Raw genomic sequence first — 12,120 nt, forward strand, 5'->3', positions numbered from 1 at the left:
AGGTCGGGGGGGGGTTGCGCATGCGTCCCACTCTGCTTTCAAAGTCGGGCTGGGAGGGGCCCGAAGCTATTTTCGGAATCCTGTCCTTGGGTAGCTACGGCCCAGGAAGTTACCTAGTGGCATTTATGTTACTTTGAAAACCTCACTACCAAAAAATTAATTAATTAATTGAAATTAAAAATTTTAAAAACCCTCATTACCTAAGCATCTAAGAAAAAATGTTCATATATTCATTGCTTTCTAGTCTCGTTCAAAACTCCCAGCCCCGGCTGGTCCGCGCCATTATCTCGGTGAGGAGCACCAGCGCACAGCTGTACCCCGGACACAGCGGCCACCTGAGCCAACTATTGCTCTCGATTTACTACTGCTCCAAGAGAGAGCTGCTCTACCATTTCTCACTTCTTTTCGTCTTTGAAATGTTCTTAGGTGGCCTAACAGACTACACCCGTTAACTTCTCGGAAGCCGTTTTGTAAAGTCACTCTGATCCTGCTGTTTGATTCCGTTGCTTAGGTAATAAGCACGCCAGGGTGGTTCTTGCCCCCTGCTGGCTGACAGGCCCGCTCGCCGCGTGCTAAAAGCAAGCCCAGAACAGTTAAAGTTAAACTGTGTGAACTCCAAGAAAAAGTATGGAAGGGGGAAGGAGCACAGTGAGAATAATTAAGGATCTTCCAACCTAGCGTTTGTATACATATATGTATTACACTTGTGTGCATACATACCCAGTATAAACGTCAAATAGTATTTTTAAACTAATCACTTGGCTTTTTAATATATTTTTAGTTAACACAGTAACTGTCATGTTTATGGGCACAGTGTGGCATTTCAATACATGTAATACTTTGGGGGTGTCACTCCCACATTTATTTATTTGGTACTGGGGAATCAAACTCAGGACCTTGAGCTTGCGAGGCAGGCAGCAGAACCACTGAGCTAAATCCCCAGCCCACTCCCAAACCATCTTATTTTGATACAAGGTCTCGCCCATACTGGACCCAAATTTGAGATTTTGCCTCAGCCTTCCAAGGAACTGGGATTACAGGCCATATGAATACTACATATAATGATCAGATTATGTATTTAACATGTACTTCACTTTGCTTTTTTTAATCATTGTAAGTATGGTACTAGGGATTGAACCCTTCTGTACTGAGTTATATTCCTCAGCACTTTTTTTTTTTTTTTTTGAGACAGAGCCTCCCTAAATTATTAAATTGCCTAGCCTGGGCTAAAATGAATCCTTCTGCCTCAGCCTCCTAGAGCACTAGGATTGCAGGTGTGCTCTACTATTCCTGTCTCATGTTTCTCACTTTGAATACTATTCTGTGTGTTGGGAATAGTCAAAATCCTCTTACTAGCTATTTTGAAATATCCAGTTAGTTGCTGTCAACCATAATTACCTTACTGTACTACAGAACATTACAAGTTATTTCTCCTACCCAGCTGTAGCCCAATACCTTTTTACCATCCTGTGTCCATCTCCTCCTCCTCACACACTTCCAAAACCCTAATTGATAACAATTATTCAGTTGTAGGCCAGGATGGTAGGCACACTTGTAATCCCAGCCCTTGGGATCCTGAGACAGGAAGATTGCTGCGAGTTCCAGGCCAGCCTGGGATACATAGTGAGATCCTGTCTAAATAAAAACAAAAATATATATACTGTTGTCGGGGATTTAGCTCAGTGGTTCCGCTGCCTGCCTCACAAGCATAAGCACCCAAGTTCGATCCCTGGGACAAAAAAAAAAATATATATATATATATATTGTTGTTTTGGGTTTGATTTTGGGTTTGGGTTTGGGTTGGGGGGAATTGGCTTGGAGGTTTTTGTTTTGGTTTTGATTTTTTGGTTTGTTCTGGGGGGGTACCGATGATCAAACTCAGGACCTTGTGCTTCTGAAGCCAGCGGTGCCACTGAGCTAAGTCCCCAGCCCCTTTAGGGGTTTTTCTTTTTCAGACAAGGTCTCACTATGTAGTTTCAGCTGGACTTGAACTCACTATGCAGCCCAGGCTAACCTCAAATCCTCCTGTTTCAGCCTCTCTAGTACTGGAATTACAGGCATGCACCATCATGCCCGGAATGTTCTATTTTCTATTTCTGAGGTTGTGTCTTTAGTTCGGTGATAGAGTAATTGGCTAGCATGTGCAAGGCTTTGGATCAGATCCCCAGCACTTCAGGGCAAAAAAAAAAAAGGTTTTGAGTCTGGAGTGGTGACGCTCACCTGCAATCCCAGTATTCAGGAGGTTGAGGTAGGAGGATTGTCATAAATTTGAGGCCAGCCTGAACTACATAGTGAGTTGAAGGCCAGCATGAGCTACACAGTCCAAAAAAAAAAAAAAAAAAAAAAAAAAAAAAAAAAAAAAACAGGGATTTAGCTCAGTAGCAGCACATCTGCCTTACAAGGGCAAGGTCCTGAGTTCAATTCCCCACCACCCACATTCCCCATACCAAAACAGAAAGAAAGAATCTATTTCTTTGAAATCAGCTTCTACATTAAGTGAGAATATGGGATATTTATCTTTGGATGTCTAACTTACTTCTCTTGTATTCTCCAGTTCCATCCATATTCTTGCAAAAGGCACTCTCCTTTTCATGACTAAATAGAATTCAGTGATGTATATGTACAATATTTTCTTTATTCATTAATCCTTCAGTGGGCCCCTAGGTTGATGCCATATCTTCAGTTAGCAGTAGTCATGCCCCAGATAAACTTACTGGCCATGACACTGCCATGGGCAAAGCTTGTGCCATATCTTGGCTACTGTGAATAGTGCTGCAAAAACTGTGCCAATGCACATGTGTCTTCAGCATCCTGAGTTTATTTCCTTTGGATATATGCCCAGTGATGGGACTTTGGGTGATACAGAAGTTCTAGTTCTTTGCAAATCCTCCACAATGGTTTCCATAATGGCTGTACTAATTTTTCTTCCTACCCACAGGGTATGAGAATCCCCCTTTCCCCACATTATCACCATCCTTTGCTGCATTTTGTCTTTTGTTCTCTTTTGTTTGCTTTGTTTTGAAACAGGGTCTCCCTGTGTCGGTCAGGCTGGCCCTGAGCTCATTAGGTAGCCCTGGCTGGTCTCGAACTTATGGTGGTGATGCAAACGTGTATATACAAATTAAAAAGAAAAACTGAAAGTAAAAAAGCATGGTGATCCTCATCCCTCAGCCTCCCAGGTGCTGGGATTACAGGTGTGTACAACCAGACCAAGTTTATTCTTTGTGTTTTTGTGTTTTGTTTTTTCCAGTACTGGGGATTGAACTCAGGACCTTGCGCTTGCCAGGCAGGCGGAGGAACCAGTGAGCCAAATCCCCGGCCCTCCCACTATGGTTTTGATTTACATTTCCCTAATGATTAGTAATGTTGACCATTTTTTCATATACTTACTGGTCATTTATATATCCTTTTTATTTTTTTGTAGGGCGGGGTTTGAGACAGGGTCTCACTATGTAGTTGAGACTGACCTGGAACTCACTATTAGCCCAGGCTGGTCTTGAAGTCGCAGTGAACCTCCTGCCTCAGCCTCCTGAGTGCTGGGATTAAAGGCGTGCACCACCACACCTGGCTTATATATCCTTTTTATGTCTTTTCTTGAGAATTAATTTCAATTTATTTATACAACGTTTAACTGAATTATTTGGTTTTTAATTATTGTGTTCCTCATATATTATAGATATTAATTCTTTTTTTTTCCCAGTATTGGGGATCAAACCCAGGACTTTGTACTTGTGAGGCTGGTGTGGTGCCACTAAGCTAAATCCCCCACCCTAGACATTAATTCTTTATCAGATACATAGCTTTCCAAATACATTGTCCCATTCTATAGGTTGTCTCTTCACTCTGTTATTGCCTTGGCTAAGCAAAAACTTATTTATTTATTTATTTATTTATTTTTAAATTTTATTTATTTATTTATTTTTGGTACCAGGGATCAAACTCGGGATCCTGTGCTTGTGAGGCAGGCAGAAGAACCACTAAGGTAAATCCCCAGCCCAAAAGCTTTTTTATTTTAATGTCATTCCATTTTTCAATGTTTGCTTTTTGTTTCTTGCACTTTTGGGGTCATAGCCAAAAAAAAAATCTTTGCCCAGAGCAATGTCCTGAAGCATTTCCCCTGTTTTCTTCTAGTTGTTTCATAGATATTCAAGACATTCAAGTCTTTGATCTAAAAACAATTTTTAGTTGATTTTTGTATATGGTTGAGAGTTAGGGGTTCTTTTTCATTTAACCCTCACATATGTAGCTAAAAAAAAAAAAAAAAAAAAAAAAAAAAAAGCAGGGCATGGTGGTGCACAAGTATAATCCCGCACACATTGGGAGGCTGAAGCGAGATTATGAATTGGAACCCAGCCTGGGCAAATTACCTAATTGGCAAGACTCTGTCACAAAAAAACAGCTGGGATATACCTTAGTGCAAAGGCCATAAGCACTTAAAATTTTTTTTAAACTATAAAGCCTAAAAAAAATTGGTGGGGGGACAGGGTCTCACTATGTAGCCCAAGCTGGCCTCAAATTTATGGCGATCCTCCTGCCTCAGCCTCTCGAGTGCTGGGATTACAGGCATGGGCCACTAAGATGGCCTAAAATATCTTTTTTTCTTATTTATTTTTTGGGTTTTTTGAGACAGGGTCTCACTATGTAGTGGAGACTGACCTAGAACTCACTCTGTAGCCCAGGCTGGTCTCAAACTAACAGCGATCCTCCTGCCTCAGCCTCCCTAGTGCTGGAATTACAGGTGTGCACCACCGCACCCGACTCTAAAATATCTTCTTAAATAAGGGTGTCATTTGTCTTATCTACTGCCATCATCAATCTATCATGTTATAAAGGAGAAAGAAACATGGAACATGCAGCAAGGAGATCAAAGGTATCCTCCTTACTACTTCCAGGGGGTCCCCAACTAGCTATACCCTGGGGCAGACTAGCGGTAGATTTGGAAAGTGAGGGAAGACCCAGGCACACACATCCTTTAGGGTGGCCCTGAGCACTCAAACCAGATCCTTGCTACTAACTCAGCATCATCTCTGTACCTTGCACCACAGTGTAATTGCAGGGGCTGCATACAACTACACACAGGCACACGAGCGGCACATACAAGGTCCTCATTGCAGCATTATTTATGGAGGCAAAGGACTGGAAGCACGAGCCTGGTGTGCTGGCACGCGAGGCAGGAAGCTTACTCCAAGTTCCAGGCTAGCCTGAACTACCTATTGAGACTTTGTTTCCACAAAAAAGGTCAGAAACGACCTAAATGTCTTCGAAGAAGGTCTGGGTGACTCAACCATAGCAGTTCCCTACAGTGCAGCAGTTGTTCAAAGAGCAAGGCACGTCTGTGAGTATGTGTGTGCATACATGTGAGTCTACCTCTGTGTGCGAGTGTGTTATGTTCACACGTACATAGGGCATCTCTGAAGACCGTGCACCAGGCTATAGCACCCGAGATGCCAGACGCCACAGATGGGATGAATTCATCCTGGGAGCATCCAGGCAGGGCTGCTCTCTGAAGTGGGAGCAGGAGGTTCATAAATCCTTCTCCAGGCCTGATATCTGATCTTCACATGGCACTGCTCACTTACTTCCATAAACATTCCCAAGTGTCTCTACTTGGGCCCGGCACCAGGTTAGAAGTTAGGGAAACAAGTTGAAGAACAACCAGTGGGAAGCTGGCTGTGGTGGTGCACACCTGTTATCTCAGCACTCAGGAGGCTAAGGCAGGAGGATTGCTGTGAGTTTGAGGCCACCCTGAACTACTTGAGGAGGCCCTGTCTCATAAAAAACCCCAAAACATGTCGGGCGTGGTGCACACCTGTAATCCCAGCACTTGGGAGGCTGAGGCAGGAGGATCGCTGTGAGTTCGAAACGAAACTGGGCTACATAGTGAGTTCCAGGTCAGTCTCAACTACATACTGAGACCCTGTCTAAAAAAATAAACCAAACAAAAAAAAAACCCCAAAACAAAACAAAAAATGAAATGACCTCTGTCCTTAAGATTAATGCCCTTACAATCTAGAGGGCATTAATTAAAAAATCACACAAAATATAAAATACCACTGTGGCAATGCCACAAAATAGCTAACAGAGCCTATGATAGAGGGATTTTGCCTCATCAGGGACATCAAAGAAGTCTTCCTTGAAAATGGGATAACTGAGCTGATATTTGAAAAATAAGCATTAACTAGGAAAAGAGAAGTGAGATCCTGGTGTGGTAGTGCTTCCCTGGAATCTCAGCACTTTGGAGGCTGAAATAGGAGGATCACCAGGAATTGGAGGCCAGCCAAGCTATATAGCAAAAGCATGTGCAAATGTCCTGAGACACGGACTGTAAGAAGGCAGTTGCATCAGAAACTGCCCTTCAGCTCCAGCCCAAGCTTCTGTCCACTGTCCTGGGATGCACTTAGACTGCTCTGCTCAGTGAGCTATCTCTGATTTAGACTAGCAACAGAGTGCTAGCAGGAGAGCAGGGTGAGGTAAGGAGGGGGCCTACAATGTGCCCTGCAGCTCTTCCTCCCCCAGGCCCTGTGCCTTCACCTACAGCAGCCACTTGGGGGCTTGGCCTACACTCCAGGATGAGCCCCTGCTCCACCCCAACACCAGGACCAGCCACAGCCCTTGAGGTGGCCCCTAAACTTGGGGACACCAGCCCTGCCGAGCAGAGCCCTCTCCTGGGAGCCCAGGTTTCAGCAACGGACGACACCTGTTCTGGGTTTCTTTGTTCTGGTTGTTTTTTGGGGTTCTTTGTTTTGGAGGAAGGTTGACATAGGGTCTCAATACGAAGTCCAGACTGGCCTTGAACTCACAGAGAGCCCCCTGCTTTCTGAGCGCTGGCATTACAAGTTCGCCATCACGTCCTAAGGCCAAGTTGCTAAATTTAAATTTCACCAGCCCTTGGGTGTCCCTTCCACGTCACTGGTGAGAGTGGCTTCCTGTACTCACTAACTTTGATGCCTTTAGGGTACCCTCTCAGCTCCCTAACCAGCCAGATTATACCTACTGAGCAAGGCTCCACATTATCCCCATGAAATAACTGGTGTGGCTTCTAGCTCCCACCTGAACTTTGGTAAATACAGCAAGAAGGAGTTAGCAGGGCCAGGTGTGGTGACACAAGCCTGCAATACCAGCCCTCAGGAGGCTGAGGCGGGAGGATAGGAAATTCAAGCCTAACCTGAGCAACTTAGCAACTTAGTAAGAAATAAAAAATAAGAAATAAAAAGGTCTGGGGATATAGCACAGCATAGAAGCCCTGGGGCATCCCCCCCTAAAAAAAGTAGATAAAGGTCATTCTCCAGATGCCTCCAATTCTTTTTTTGTTTGTCTTTTTAGCCAGAGTCTATGGAATCCAGGCTGCCCTTGAATTCACCGCACTCCTCCTACCTTAGCGTTCCCAGTGCTGGCATTACAGGTGTACGCCACCATGCCCAATTTAGAATGCCTCTAATTCTTTTTTTTTTTTTTTGGTACTGGGAATCAAACTCAAGACCTTCGAGGCAGGCAGCAGAACCACTAAGCTAAATCCCCAGTCCTAGAATGCCTCTTAATTCTTAAAGGGACTTTTGAGTTTGGATTTTGTTCTGTAGGGTTCAGGGAAATGAGAAACTATTTGTTTTGTTGTTGTTGTTGTTTATTTGTTTTTGGTACCAGGGATTGAATTTGGGTCCTTGTGCTTTCAAGGAGAAACTATTTATATACAGAATGCTACCATGATTGGATTTGCATTCTAGAAAGATCACTATGGGAGCTAAGTGTGGTGGGCACACCTGTAATGCCTGTGCTTGGGAGGCTGAGGCAGGAGGATTGCTGTGATTTCTAGGCTCACCTGGCTACATACTTCAAGGCCAGCCTGAACTATACAGAGACTCAATCCCAACAAAACAAAACAGGAGGCCGGGGATTTAGCTGAGTGGCGCCAAACCTGCGTTGCAAGCACAAGGTCCTGAGTTCCATCTCCGGTACCAAAAAAACAACAGACAAAAAAAAGATGCTCAGCTCATGAAAGACAGGAAGCAGATAGAGGAGGAAAGAGACAAAAAGAAAAGGAGCCAAGGGGACCAGACAGTCCCAAAGGCCATGACTTTATGGTCCCCTCCCTTCCATCGCCTCCCAGCAGTGCCAACAAATGATGCTCTCATCCTGGGCTGATCGCCCTGCGTGTGGTCCACTCAGTTCCCAAAGCCCAGCAGCAGCCTGGCCTGCAGCTTAGTGAGCCTTTGGGGCACACAGGGTCCCGACCCAAACAGATGCTTCAGAGTTAGGGTTCCAGATGGGGGCCAGATATAGGACAGGGCAGACGCACCCTGAGAGCACAGAGCCAGAGCAGGGCTGGTTTCTGGCTCCGTGTGTGTCTGTACTTGGTGAGCCTGAGAAAGGTCCAGAGAGGAAATAAAGTACAATTGGCAGTGATCAGATCGTGGTGGGGAGTCCAGTTTCTTGGGACTGGCAGCCTGCACTCCCTGGCACTTTAGACTGTGGCCGTGGAGGCCACTGGATGTTTTAAAACAGTAGATACCATGACGGCAGGGTTTCGATTTGCTTTGTCTTTTGTATTTTGTGGTACTGGGGATTGAACATAGGGCCTCACAAAAAGCTACATCTCCAGCCCTTTTTTTTTTTTTTTTTTTGTTCTTTTATTTTGAGACAGTCTTGCCAAATTGCTAGGTAGCCCCGTATGGTGGTGCATACCTGTAATCCCAGCATTCAGGAGGCTGAGGCAGGAGATTATCACAAGTTCAAAGCCAGTCTGGGCTCCACAGTGAGACTGTCTCAAAAAAACAAACAATTCGGCTGGGGATTTAGCTCAGTGGTTCTGCTGCTTGCCTTATAAGTACAAGGTTCTGAGTTCTATCCCTGGTACAAAAAAAAAAAAAAAAAAATTTAAAGTAAATTCCCAGAAAGTGATTTTTGTCTTTCAAAAAACAAAAATAAGCAGGTATGATGGCCTTGAACTCACATCAATCCTCCTGCCTCAGCCTCCTGACTGCTGGGATTATGGGCGCACATCACCACACCTGGCTGCCCTCTGGTACTGAACTACACTCCCAGCCTGTGATATCTTTTTTCAAATACAGTATGTGGAGAGAATAGAAGCTCTAGCCATTTGACAGATAAGTAAAAATCTCACCAGAACTGACAGTAGCATGAAGTGTTAATAAGAAGAATGTATAGAGCAAATGTGAACACTAATATAACACCAGGAGCCCAGCATGGTGGCTTACACCTTCCCCCCAGCACTCTGCGAGCCCGAAGCAGAAGGTTCACAAGTTCGAGCCCAGCCCGAGGAACTTAGTGCCTTAATGAGATCCTGTCTCAAAATTTACAAAAGGGCTGGGGATGTAGCTCAGTGCAAACATCCTGGGTTCAATCCCCAGTATCACCATAAACAAGAAACAAAACTAAAGAAAGCACTTTAGCAATGTGTAATTGTACCAACACAATTTGGCCACTTGTGAAATGGTGGCACCACCGTGCAGGCACCCTGAAAATGTGAGGGTGATTCTGTCAAGCTGCATGAGCTGGAGTTCTGATTTTCCAGTCTGGCTGGGAGTAGAGTGCAGTGATGGAGCGCTTACCTGGCATGTACGAGCCCTGAGTGCAGTCCCCAGTATCACAAAAGCAAAAGAAAGAAGCAGATTTCTCAGTCTTTCAATCTTTTGCTTAAAACCATTTAGCAGCTTCCTCCTAACTTGGAATGCACAGCCAGGCGTGGAAGCACATGTCTATAACCCTGGCACTGGAGGAGGCTGAGGCAAGATGATCAAGAGTTTGGATTCCAGCCTGGGCAATGTAGCAACTTAGTAAGACGTTATCTCTAAAGAAAAAATTGAAAAGGAGATAGGTGGCGTGGCGCAGGCCTATAATCCCAGCACTTGGGAAGCTGAGGCAGGAGAATTGCTGTGTGTTTGAGGGCCAACCTGGGCTACACAGTGAGTCCAAGGCCAGCCTGAACTATTTAGCAAGACCCTGTCTCAAAAACTCAAAACCAAACCAAACAAAGACAGAATTTAAAATAGAAAATTTGTTAAATGGGTAGTGGAGAACTAAAAAAGCAAAAAGGGAACACTGGATGTTGAGGTAACAGCAGTGACAATTATAGGAAGCAGCCACCACCTCAAAGGCTGGAGCATGAGACAGCGGGTGGGGGGTGGGGAGCGCTTCTTCCGCCTCTGAGACTGGGGCGCTGCTCTGCCACTCTGCGGTGAGAGAACTTGCAGGGGGACTGCTGGGAGCTGGAGGTCAGCCTGAGCTACCTAGCAAGACCCTGTCTCAGAAAAGAAAAGAAAAAAAAAGATGGTGTCACACAGCAGCGTTGCATAAAGCCCCTGCCCTCCCTACCTTTCTGGCCTGTCACTGTGCCCCATGTACTCAGTCCCAGTCACACTGAGCGTCTTCCCATTTCCACTTCTAAGCATTTGTACTTGCTTTTCCTCTCAGAAGTACCTTTCCCTTGGGTCTCCTTTATTTAGCCACCACCTTGAAGAAGATCGCTCTGACTCATGCTCCATATTTCCCATTTTCAGCTTCCTCATAGCACTTACCACTGTTTACCTTCTAAATAATGTTTTAGCCATATATGGAGGCCCTCACCCATCTCTCAGCACTCTGGAAAGCTGAGGCAGGAGGATCACAAGGTGAATCCAGCTTAAGCAATTTACCAAGACCTTGTCTCAAAAATAAAAACTGGAGCCAGGCATGGTGCGCAGACCTGTAATCCCAGCACTTGGGAGGCTGAGGCAGGAGAATTGCTGTGAGTTTGAGACCAGCCTGGGCTACATAGTTCCAGGTCAGTCTCCACTACATAGTGAGACCCTGTCTCAAAAAACAATAACAAGAACAAAACCCTAACAGTTCTTAGGAACCAAAGAGAAGGAATGCTGAGTGACCTCTTCCCATAGCCCTAGGAGGGCCCCTCAGGGAAAAACAGGGCCTGGACACCTGCCCTGATTCTAGAGAAATGAATGCGCACCATGCCTGTGCTTCTCTGGTCACCTGATGACTAGGGTTCACCTGGGTAGAGCACAGTGTGGGAGTCCAAACTCACCATCTAGAAGACTGTCTGTTAATAGTGAGGCGTGGTGGTATATGTGGGTAATCTCAGCACTTGGGAGGCTGAGGCAGGAGGGTTTCCATGCATGCGTTCCAGGCCAGCCTGGGATTCATGGCAGGACCCTGTCTGAGGAAAATAAACAAATAGAAGATTCTGTCAAGATACTGATCCGGGACCTGTCATGTAAAGGTACAAGATCCCAATAATGAACATAACTGTACTGTACACCTAAAATGTACCAATAAACTCAATTTTTAAAAAAAGATACTGATCGGGCCCTGCAGTTAAGCCACCAGGTGACCTTGGGCAGCAAGTAAGCCTCCTGTCTCCTCTGCCACCCCATCTGTGAAATGGTAGGTGTGTAGGGAGAGGATTTTTGACTTCCTAGGAAGCTTATCCGCTTCCAGAGTTACCTGACAGAAGTTCTGTCCACAGGGCTACAATATTGAAAGAAAAGGCTTTAAATAAACCTTTCAATCCTGGAATGAAAGGACCAGACTGCGAGAGAGGTCGAGGTGTTAGAGATGCTGGGCCATCTAGGTTCCCCGGGTCCTAAGAAGTCCTGGGGTCAAAGGTCGGGTTCCGGTCAAGCCCGATAAATAAAGGAAGTCCCATAGCAGGTCTACTTTGAGCCAGGGCCTCCAGCCGTGAGACTAAGGGACCAAAGGCGGAGCTTCAACACCGGGAGGGGAGGAGCTTGTGGCTGCCCAATGGTACCTCGGGTGTCATTCACATCATCCAATCAACGCCGGGAGTCCGTCAAATTTAAACCCCCTCCCACCTCCTCCGTGGGGACCTGTCCCGAAAGCGTTTGTAGAAAGTGGGGCCGCTGGACCGGCCCAGGCCTGGGAGGCGGGGCAAAGGGCGGGCTCACTCTGCGAGTTCACCTATCACGACCCACAGCCTAAGAAGAGGCGGGCGGCGGCGCCAATCAAGGCGAGCAGCTGCAGCTTGGCTGAGCAGTTGGCTACAGTTGTTGCAACTTTTTTCGAAAGCTCGGTTTCCCGGGAGATCGCAGGCGGTGACAGAGCCCATGGCGAGAGGTATCTGCCGGCTTGGCTAGCGCATGGGGGGGCCGG

General features: G+C 45.8%; 2 protein-coding genes across 2 annotated transcripts in view; one reads left to right on the forward strand and one right to left on the reverse strand.

The window, feature by feature from the left end:
• Positions 1-11,153, reverse strand: part of Sbno1 (strawberry notch homolog 1) — an 87,553-nt gene extending 76,400 nt beyond the window's left edge. The window contains exon 1 of the mRNA XM_033762468.1: positions 11,036-11,153. Coding sequence (XP_033618359.1) covers positions 11,036-11,038 — 3 coding nt within the window. The 5' untranslated portion in view covers positions 11,039-11,153. The remainder of the gene's footprint in view (positions 1-11,035) is intronic.
• Positions 11,154-11,958: 805 nt separating this feature from the next.
• Positions 11,959-12,120, forward strand: part of Kmt5a (lysine methyltransferase 5A) — an 18,513-nt gene continuing 18,351 nt past the window's right edge. Inside the window, exon 1 of the mRNA XM_019204545.2 lies at positions 11,959-12,084. The gene's annotated coding sequence lies outside the window, so the exon portion shown is untranslated. The remainder of the gene's footprint in view (positions 12,085-12,120) is intronic.

The sequence above is a fragment of the Fukomys damarensis genome, unplaced genomic scaffold, assembly GCF_012274545.1.
Source record: "Fukomys damarensis isolate Sample0158 unplaced genomic scaffold, DMR_v1.0_HiC HiC_scaffold_12, whole genome shotgun sequence".
NCBI lineage: Eukaryota > Metazoa > Chordata > Mammalia > Rodentia > Bathyergidae > Fukomys > Fukomys damarensis.